The sequence below is a fragment of the Rhinoderma darwinii genome, chromosome 5 (assembly GCF_050947455.1).
Source record: "Rhinoderma darwinii isolate aRhiDar2 chromosome 5, aRhiDar2.hap1, whole genome shotgun sequence".
NCBI classification, from domain to species: Eukaryota; Metazoa; Chordata; class Amphibia; order Anura; family Rhinodermatidae; genus Rhinoderma; species Rhinoderma darwinii.
Window position 1 is genome coordinate 30,051,528 of NC_134691.1, and position 10,251 is coordinate 30,061,778.

The 10,251-nt window shown below is 44.9% G+C and overlaps 1 protein-coding gene across 1 annotated transcript; it reads right to left on the bottom strand.

Annotated features, from left to right (window-relative positions):
• Nucleotides 1–5,607: 5,607 nt before the first annotated feature.
• On the bottom strand, nucleotides 5,608–7,575 carry LOC142652355 (uncharacterized). The gene is made up of 3 exons (XM_075827984.1): nucleotides 7,053–7,575; nucleotides 6,649–6,802; nucleotides 5,608–6,525 (listed from the first exon to the last, which is right to left on the bottom strand). The coding sequence occupies exons 1-3, from the start codon at nucleotides 7,234–7,236 to the stop codon at nucleotides 5,787–5,789; spliced, it is 1,077 nt and encodes a 358-aa protein (XP_075684099.1). The 5' UTR covers nucleotides 7,237–7,575; the 3' UTR covers nucleotides 5,608–5,786.
• Nucleotides 7,576–10,251: the final 2,676 nt, after the last annotated feature.

Genomic DNA, 10,251 nt, shown 5'->3' on the forward strand with positions numbered 1-10,251 from the left:
TAATACACTTTCTGAATGCTGTTTTGAATACTTTGAGGGGTGCAGTTTTCAAAATGGGGTGATTTATGGGGACTTTCTAATATATAAGGCCCTCAATGCCACTTCAGAACTGAATTGGTCCTTGTAAAAATCGCCTTTTGAAATTTTCTTGAAAATATGAGAAATCGCTGCTAAAGATCTAAGCCTTGTAACTTCCTAGAAAAATAAAAGAATGTTCAAAAAACGATGCAAACATAAAGTAGACATATGGGGGATGTTAACTAGTAACTATTTTGTGTGGTATTACTATCTGTTTTACAAGCAGATACATTTAAATTGAGAAAAATGCTAATTTTTGCAAATTTTCTCCAAATCTTGGTGTTTTTTACAAATAAATATTGAATTTATCAACCAAATTTTTTCACTAACATAAAGTACAATATGTCACGAGAAAACAATCTCAGAATCGCTTGGATAGGTAAAAGCATTCCGGAGTTATTACCACATAAAGTGACACATGTCAGATTTGAAAAATCGGCTTCGTCCTGAAGGCCAAAACAGGCTCAGTCCTGAAGGGGTTAAGGTCATTGTGTTTATATATTTTGTAAATATGTTATTCACATTGTTATTGTGTTAATAAAGCTGTGGCCGACCCCCGGGCCAACCCCACTTTAAAAGGGATTTACGTGTCAGTTGTAATGTTATTTTATTATGGGGGGGGGAGACTTATGGGTTAAATGTTGCTATATGCATACAGTCACACTGCAGTCTATACAAGTGAATACAGGACGGCCCCAACACAGTCAGCGTCAGAGTACATTACAATAAGGCCCAGTTCACACAGTTTTTTTTATGCTGATATTGATGTGGAAACCGTGTCGGAATCAGCACCAAAAAACTTCCAAAATCGCCTCCCATTGATTTCACATTTCTCTCCGTAACGGCTTTAAGCCGTTTGAGGTAAAAAAAAAAAGCGGCGTGCCCTTTCTTCCCGCGGTTATCCTTCTGATCTCCCATCAAAATCAATGGGAGGCAGAGAAAGCGTTTTTCGCTGCATTTTTTGCCCACGGCACTCAATGGGTATGGGCAAAAAACGCAGTGAAAATTGCAGCAACAAATTGCAGGCAGGTCAAAATCAGCCTCAAAATTTCTGAAGGAATTTTGAGGTAGCTATTTTCTGCTTGGAGAAAAAACTCTGTGTGAACAGGGCCTTACATTCAGCAAAAAAAGGACCAAAACTGAAGCTAGAAAACCCAGCCTGAGGCTGGATTTTCCTGGCGCAGTCAAGACACATTTTGACCACAACGTGTGTTATACAACGGTACACGAGCGGCGCATATTCATGAGGCTGGGTTCCCAAGCCTCTGTCAAAATGCGTTTTTACGCACCATTTTGCCGTGATTTTCCGAAAATCGCGTCAAAACGGCGTGACTTTTGGCGTGACTTTCGAAAGATGGCGACAAAATTTTGCAGTAAAAAAGCATTTTGACCGCGGCATGTGAAACCAGCCTTATGAATGCCAGAATTTTTTTTAACTTTTCTTCTCACCTACCCTAGCACATTAAATATAATCAGACATTGTCCCCCAACATTACTCTTACTTTTAGTAGTACATTGCAGCCTAGGCTCCTTCACTATCTCCTGTAATTTGTCTGCATTAACTTGCAGGGCCACCCTCTAGTCATGGCTCTGCCCACTGTCACGCCATTGGTTCTCCCTTAGCTGCAAGAGGACCTCCTGATTGGATAAATGCCTGTCAGCTAGGGAGACTGACAGGCTCTCATCCAAATAGCAATTCCAAGTGGCACAGGGTGTGCTGCATGCAGCGGAGCCGGCAGCTGGAGGTATGGGGGCGGCCCTCTGACTGACACCCTTTAAAGGTGTTTTTCCATCACAAGGATATGCCATCACTTACTCACTGTTCAGGGTCTGACTGCCATCACTGGAATGGGGCTGAGCCTGCATTACCTGACTCAGCTAAGTACAAGAGTGGCGCTGTTTCTGGAAAAATATAGACCTTTTATTTCTAATCTCATACAAGAGGTGGTCAAGGTCGGTCTTCCATTGGATATTCTGTTGGCATATAGTATACAAATAACAAGATAGTGCCCAAATAATAGTGACTATATATCACAGTGCCTAAGGCTAAGTTCACACTAGAGTTAGTACACGTTTACCACTATTCCGTCAGAGGAAGAGAGAATCGAAACATTAAACGGAAAGCAATGGTTCCGTTAGCATTACCATTGATTTCAATGGTAATTCTTTTGTTTCAGTTGCTTTCCATTTGCCTCCGTTTGCTAGGTTTCCATTTTTTTTTTGATGGAAGCAAAAGTGCAGTCTGCAGAACTTTTGTTTCAATGAAAAAAAACGGAAACCTAGCGAACGGAGACAAATGGAGAGCAACTGAAACAAAAGAATTACCATTGAAATCAATGGTAATATTAACGGAACCGTTGCGTTCCGTTTAATGTATCGATCCTCTCTTGCTCTGACTGAAGAGAGATAAACGTGTACTAACGCTAGTGTGAAGGAAGCCTTAGAATATATTACCATATAGTGCTAATATAATACCAACATATAATGACCAAATAACCGCTCCTTACAAAAGTAATCTAATAACAGTGCTATAAATAAAACTGCTATAGAATTAATATTAAGATTTGCACTGGTCATAAGCTTCGGGGTACCGGGTATCAGTGGCGCCCCCTTCAGCAGTAGATCTCCCATAGACACACACACAGTCCTTACCAAACCAGACAGAATTTGCAAGCCTTTCCACATTCGCTATGAAGACCTAGCAGCACGCTGCCAAGAATCCTTAACATTTTTATAACTAAAATGCTAATTCCAGACTTCATTATACAGCAGGGAGAATGGGAGTGATATATAGAGAAGAGCAATGCATAATCTCAAAATACATGTAGACCAGGATGCCTATAGACAGTTGTACGCCTCCCCCTCCCCCGCATAATATTCTGTCCATTCTAGTCATTTAACATTTGGCGTAAATGTAAAAATAACTTCCTGCGTACAGATAATGTCTAATATATCATGTGTTGTAAATGAGCGCCTTGCTTTGATTTTATAAATGGAGGCAATCAAACAATGGGTGCACCTCAAAAAACCAATTAGTGCTCCGCAAACTCACTGATTCCTATTACAGATGAGTTTTGTTTTTTCTTATAACCTATTTCCAGGACTCTTCTCTGCTTTATGCTGCCACCTAAGGGTATAATATAAATTGATTCTAGCGCTCATTAAGCTACGTTATGGCTGCTTTGTTTCCTAGAGAGCAATTATAATTTGTGTAGATATGATCTTATACTTTCAGATTTAGGTACGAAAGATTCTCCATTATACTAAGAACCGGATTCTTCTCCTACCGTCCTGTGCCGAGCGCCCCTCCCCCAACTCTCCCTTGGCCCATTCGTTAGGACTGAATGCTAATGGAATCCTAAGCCTAGACTTTGAGGAATCCTAGTAAAGTTCAGCTCTTCCGGTAATTAACAAATGGTTATTGCTGCACAATAGCAATCGGCTTCCCTTACTTAGGGGAGATTCACACGAACGTTGCGTTTTTGCGCGCGCAAACAACGCAGCGTTTTGCGAGCGTGTCAGCAGCGTGGCCAATGCGTTTTTGAACGATGTATGCGTGTAATACGCGCGTAAGACATGCGTTTTTCCCGCGCGTGGAAAAAACGCACTCAGCTGTTCTGTTTACGCCAGGCTTCAAAAGGGCCATTAATGCAATACCCCTGCTTCATGTGTGCACCTGTGTTAATTCATTTGTGTGCTTTGGATGCAACCCACTGTTTCTACCAGTATTTTAGTGAAGTTTGTCTGCCAGACTGCATTGATGCCACCTAGCTCTCTGGCCCGTGTGCTATTAGCATGGATGATATCCCGTAGGTTTGGGCAACGAGGTAGCCCTCTACGGCCACACCGGCGGAGATCAGGTAGGATGTGGGTTCACCCAATAGTGGCCCAACGCACCTCTAAAGGGCATTTTCATATCCTCTTTGCTGACCTCCGTCGTCACCCTGAGAAATTTCGGGCCTTTTGCCGCCTGTCTGTGCATGCCTTTGATATGCTGCTGGAGCTGGTTCGGCCTGGAATAACCTATCAGAACACAAACATGCGACGCTGTATTTCCCCCGAGGAGCGTCTCCTTCTGACGTTACGGTATGTGCAGTTTTGTGAGCCAGGTTACACCTTTTTTAATGTCCTTAATGTCCTAAACTAACATGTTTTCTTTGTGCTTTGCTTGTATGAATTTCTGTAGTTTTTTGGCGACCGGCATTAGCTACCATGCCCTTCATTTTGAATTCCTAATTGGAGTCTCCACTATTTGCGGCATTGTCCCAGCAACCTGTGTGGTCCTGTGGCAGAGATTGAAGAGCAGCGTGATCCCTCAGCCTACGGCCCAACACTGGCTTCGCATAGCGCAGCAGTTTGAACGCGACACCCAATTTCCTAACTGTATTGGTGCACTCGATGGGAAGCACATCCGTGTGCAGAAACCGCCCCACTCTGGCTCTCGCTACTTCAATTACAAGCAGTATTTTTCAATAGTTTTGCTTGCGTTGTCGGACTGTAATTTCTGCTTTACCATCGTGGACATCGGGTCCTATGGCAGCTCGGCGGATGCACGCATTTTTCGCTCATCTAGAATGGCACAGCGTCTAATGTCCAACCAACTTGATGTCCCCGAGCCTAGCATCCTCCCTGGCACCAGCGGGCCACCCCTTCCTTATGTTATGGTTGCAGATGAAGGTTTTGCCCTCAGCAAACACGTAATGCGGCCATTTGCGCGGAGGGGCATGGATAACCGTAGGCGCATTTTCAATCAGCGACTATGCAGAGCACGGAAAGTCGTGGAATGTGCCTTTGGCATCATGACCAGCAAGTGGAGGGTCCTGATGACATCAATGCAATTGTCGCCGTCAAATGTCACATGCGTGATCAAAGCCTGTGTTGTGCTGCACAACTTTACCCGCATCAATGATGCCGCTCATGATGTGGAATATATGGGAACATCTGCACCCACCACCAGCCTGAGCCAGGCTGCTCGGCCTGGCCGGCCACCGACATGTGGGCAGCGAGTGCGCCACCAATTTGCCGAGTATTTTGCCAGGCAGGCTTGAGAAGTGACCTGCCAGAACGCTGCCATTTGAGTTGTGGTGAAGTTAATCTTATTTGAGAGAACGTCTGTTTATCCCTCAAGGCCTTTTTTGGTGGGGGGGGGGGTGTGGGGGAGGGTTAGGGACTCGCAAAACTTGAGGCCCCTTGACGTGGGTTGCGAGCTTAAAGCTCGGTAGGCGCTTGGAATACCCTTTTTAGACGGCAGGAATGCATGGACATCACATCCTCTTGTGGAAACTATGTATTTCCTGGCCTATATGTATGTGAGCGTTTCGGGGGGAGTAAAGTTAGTTCTGGCCAAACACTAACTATACTAATTACAGCTGAGTTCCTGGTATTCCAAACCCCTTCCGAACAACGAAGACCTCAAAGATGTGGTGGAGAAATCTAATACCGTCACAACCTCTAAGGCAACAGCACCTCCTAGCGGTAGAGGCAGTCGAAAAGGTGTGCAAGGTAACAAAAGGATTGTCCACACAGAACTTCAAAATATCGAACTTTAGTAGTAGTCATGTTTGTGGCACATACTCGCCATATCAGCCAAATAAATACAGAGGCGGGAAAACATACCCGAACAAAAAAGTGCACCAACATGATGCATATACAACAAATTCCTAGCATGTCATCGATTTCTAACATGTGTCGGTAGAAAAAAAGAGCCCCTAAAGATTCTGATAGGCATGGGTCGGCGAGCTGTAACCCGACCGTTCCGCACCACTCTGCTGTCCCCGGCCCTGAGGAGCCTGTTCCTGCACAGCATATTGGGGTTGATACTGCGGGTGGTAACCCTGAGGCTGCATGTGAGCCTGTAAACTTGGCCCAGGTATGGAGTATTGAGGAAAGTGATGGACTGGCCCAGGCATTGGGGCAGGGGAGAGGTATCTTGGGGCAGGAGGGTATTGCGCCATCTGCGAGAAGACGGGGGCAGGTTGGGAGGGCCTTGGCACATGGGCACGCGCTGAGGGCATATATACACTACGCCAGTGCTCCAGAGAAGTAAAGCACCGGCCTGGACTTAGCGGGGGTGTCGCACAGTCGATTAAAGACAGCATATTGATTTGCAGCCGCACCAACCTATCCTCTGGTACCCGCCGCATCAAAGGTGCCATGCTCCGGCAAAAAAAATCGTGCTGGTCCTCATCGGCTGCACGGCGCAGGTACTCCAGAACACGGGCGTCCACCTGTGCAGCTGCGGGTGGGTTACCAGGACGTCTGCGGCGGGGTGCTGCTTGTCTAGGTGCCACTTGGTCCGGTTGTCCTGCTTCAGGCGCTGAGGCGACTGGACCAGGATCCTCTCTAGTGGCCTCCGGGGTGAGGGCGACCAGGGGAGCAGCGGCTTCGGACGCCTGGCTACACTGGGGCCGTGCCTCCTCTTCTGAAGCATCCAGAGTGTCGCTAGTTCTATAATATAGGGGACACGTCAGTTGAGGAAACAAATGTCATGTGCAAACACCAAGGCGTTTTGGGGTATGTAACATGTTTGGAGGGTGACGTGGCCACAAAGGGACAACAACGAGTACTTACGGTCGCATGTCCATTATTTCCCGCAGGAACAACAGCTGCTCGTAGTACATGTAGCGCCGTTTTTGGGGACCACCATCTCCGCTACGGGCGCCGGATCCATGTTCTCGACGGAACTGGTCCCTCGAGCTGCGCCACCGTCTCTTTACATCGTCCACTGTATGATGAATAAGAACACATCATTGATTCAACTCAGCAGATGTGAGTGCGCACACAGACAGTGCATGTATAAACTGGTGTTATTAAACACACGTCTACACAAGAACAAGCCTAAGTTGATGATACTATATATAAAGATGGCACTGAACCGAAACGTTGGTAATGACAGGCAATTATTCAGCAGGGACGCAATATCCAATATGGATGTCATTATACACATCAATGGCGACACACAGATATCCACTCACCAATTTGTAGCCGGTCACGGGTGCGGCTGTCGGCCCACTCCTGCTCAAATAGCGCCTCTGCTATCTGCTCCCATGCTGCCTCCTTCAATGTGCGGTCATGGTACGACTCCGCATGGGTGTTCCAGACCTCCGGCCGCTCCTGAACTAACCGAATGAGCTTCCCAACATCCATCTGCCGAGGCATGCCTGCAAAGTGCTTGTGGTGCTTTTGCAAACGGTGTGGCCTCTTTTGCAAAACCTGCTGTCTAACCAACTTCCTGCTTTTCTGCTGGTTTCAACTAGTTAGTTCAAACTCATTTGCATTGAGACAACGTGTCCTGCGTGAAAAACGCGCGTTCGCAGCTGCTGCCAGCGTATGACATGCGTGATTTTCACGCACCCATTGACTTCAATGGGTGCGTGATGCGTGAAATACGCAGAGTTTTTGAACCTGTCGCGTATAGTACGCAGCGAACAAACGCTGCGCAAGAATCACGCACTGTTTGAACTGCCTCATTGACTTCTATAGTGCTGTGCGTGATGCGCAGAAAATACGCGGCCTGCACGCGCGCAAATCGCGCTCGTCTGAATCCCCCCTTAAGGTCATAGTATTGCATCAAATCTCGTATTTTATTTTTACATGTGATTTTATTTTTCCAGAATTTCTTAGCAGATCCTTCGTTCTTAATCCCTCGTCTAGGTCAAGAAGAGTGAGAAAGTTTTAGAGTTGTAATTAAAAGGAGACTAAAACGAGGTTATCAGTCTCCCCCTGTTTAAAGCCTGGTGAGAAAGGTGATTGAACCTGGGAAATATTCTGGGCAGATTTCCCTTGATGGTTGCTTAAAATTACTGAATTCCAACCCGAAAAAAAAACCAGATACATTGCTTTTCGCAGCACATTAAAAAGTTTGTATCCAATTTTTTATTGCTTCATCATAATGTAATCACGTCTTTAGCATGGGACAGAAGTCCCGCAAGGAGGCAAGGAAACCTAGCGTCATACATAGGAGCCCGGCTCCCTGCACTGTGTTCGGTCAGGGAAATGCGGCTGACATGCGGACCGTATATCACAGACCGAACACGGTCGTGTGAATTAGGCCTAAAGCAGTGAACCACTTTAACCCTTTAAAGACAGTTTTGGCCTTGTGGACACAGCCCATTATTTCAAATCTAACATAACTCAAGTTATGTGATAATATCTTTGGAATGGTTTTACTTATCCAAGCGATTCTGAGGTTGTTTTCTTGTGACTCGTTGTACTTTATGTTAGTGGTATAATTTGGTCCATACATTCAGTATTTATTTATGAAAAACACTAACATTTAGAGCAATTTTTAACATTTGGAAAAAATAGAATTTTTCTAAATTTAAATGTATCTGCTGGTAAGACGGATAGTAATACCAAACAAAATAGTTACCAGTTCACATTTCCCATATGTCTACTTTATATTGACATCATTTTTTGATCGTCCTTTTATTTTTCTCGAGCTTACAAGGCTTATAACTTTAGCAGCAATTTCTCATAATTTCAAGAAAAAGTTTTAAAACCTATTTTTTAGGGACGAGTTCAGTTCTGAAGTGGCTTTGAGGGGCCTATATATCAGAACCCCCAAAAAATCAACCCATTTTATACACTGCACACCTCAAAGTATTCAAAACAGCATTAAAACGTTTCTTAACCCATTAGGCGTTTTGCAGGATTTAAAGCGAAGTGGAGTTGAAATATACAAATTTCATTTTTTTTGCAGAAATACATTTTTAATCCATTTTTTGTTGCAACAGAGAAGGTTTAACCAGAGAAACATAACTCAATAGTTATAGCCCAGATTATGCTTTTTTTTTTTTTTTTTAGAAATATCCCACATGTCGCCCCAGTGTTCTACTTGACTCAAACACAGGCCTAAAAAATGAAGGCGTACCTAGTGAATTTTCGGGCCTCGCTTTAATTAGAATATATTTTAGGCACCATGTCAGATTTAAAGAGGTCTTGTGGTGCTAAAACAGTGGAAACACCTCCAAAAATATGCCATTTTGGAAACTATACCCCACAAGGAAGTCATCTAGGGGTGTAGTGAGCATTTTGACCCACAGTGTAATGGTGGAAGGAGGTGAAGGGAACAAGTGAGCCCTAATCTACCCACCGCCCTGTCCCTGCCTACTTGCAATGACCCGCCCTAGGCGATGGGGTACAACTTGGCGGCGGTCCCTACACTGACTAAGTGCAAGGGGATACAAACAGGGAACAAGCAAGGGAAGGGACAGTAGCCCACGGAACAACGTGAGGGAACGGAGTGGTGAACGAGTAGTCAGGATCAGGATGTAATGAAGTATACAAACGCAGAGCACGGAGCAGGAAGCAAGCCGGGGGCAGAGCGAAGCAGGATAAGCGGGAACTGAAGCAAGGCTGAAGCACAGCAGAAGCAGGCTGGAGCAAGGCAGCAGTGGGGCCAGAAAACCAAGAAGAATCACAAGCAATGAGGAAGAGAAAACGGCAGGTATAAATGGACAGGGGGCGGAGCTAACTCCGACTGACGAGGCCGCGATAGACTCTCCCACTCCTGAGCCTACCACCCTGATTGGTGGGAGCCGGTGTCAGTCTAAGAGGTCTGGCCTCAGGTGTCGATTGATTAATCCTGGGAGTATCCACAGACGTAGTGCCTGGCAGATCCTTTACACACAGGTTATTTTCTGAAATCATTGGAATTAGGCTGTTAAAAAGAAAATCTAAATTTTTTTCTCAAAAGTTTTAGCTCAGATTTTTCCATTTTCATAAGGAATAAAGGAGTAAGGGCACCCCAACATTTGTAAAGCACTTTCTCCTGAGTATTGTAATACCCCATATGTGGTCCTAAACTGCTGTTTAGACACACAGCAAAGTTCAGAAAGGAAGGTGCGCAATATGGCTTTTGGAGTACAAGCATTGCTTGAATGATTTTTGGGCGTCATGTCACATTTGCAAAGCCACTGAGCAAGCAAAACAGTGGAAACCCCCAAAAGTGACTCCATTTAGGAAACTACACCACTCAAGGAATTAATCTAGGTGTATAGTGAACATTTTGATCCCACAGGGTTTTTGTTGAATTGATTTGAATTGGGCCGTGAAAATAAAATCTACATTTTTTAAATTAAAAGTACCATTTTTTTTATTTCTACACCGGATTAAAGAAGGATGTTGCGCCAAGTCCTTAGCTGCAATGACGTAACTTTACGTAACGGGTCG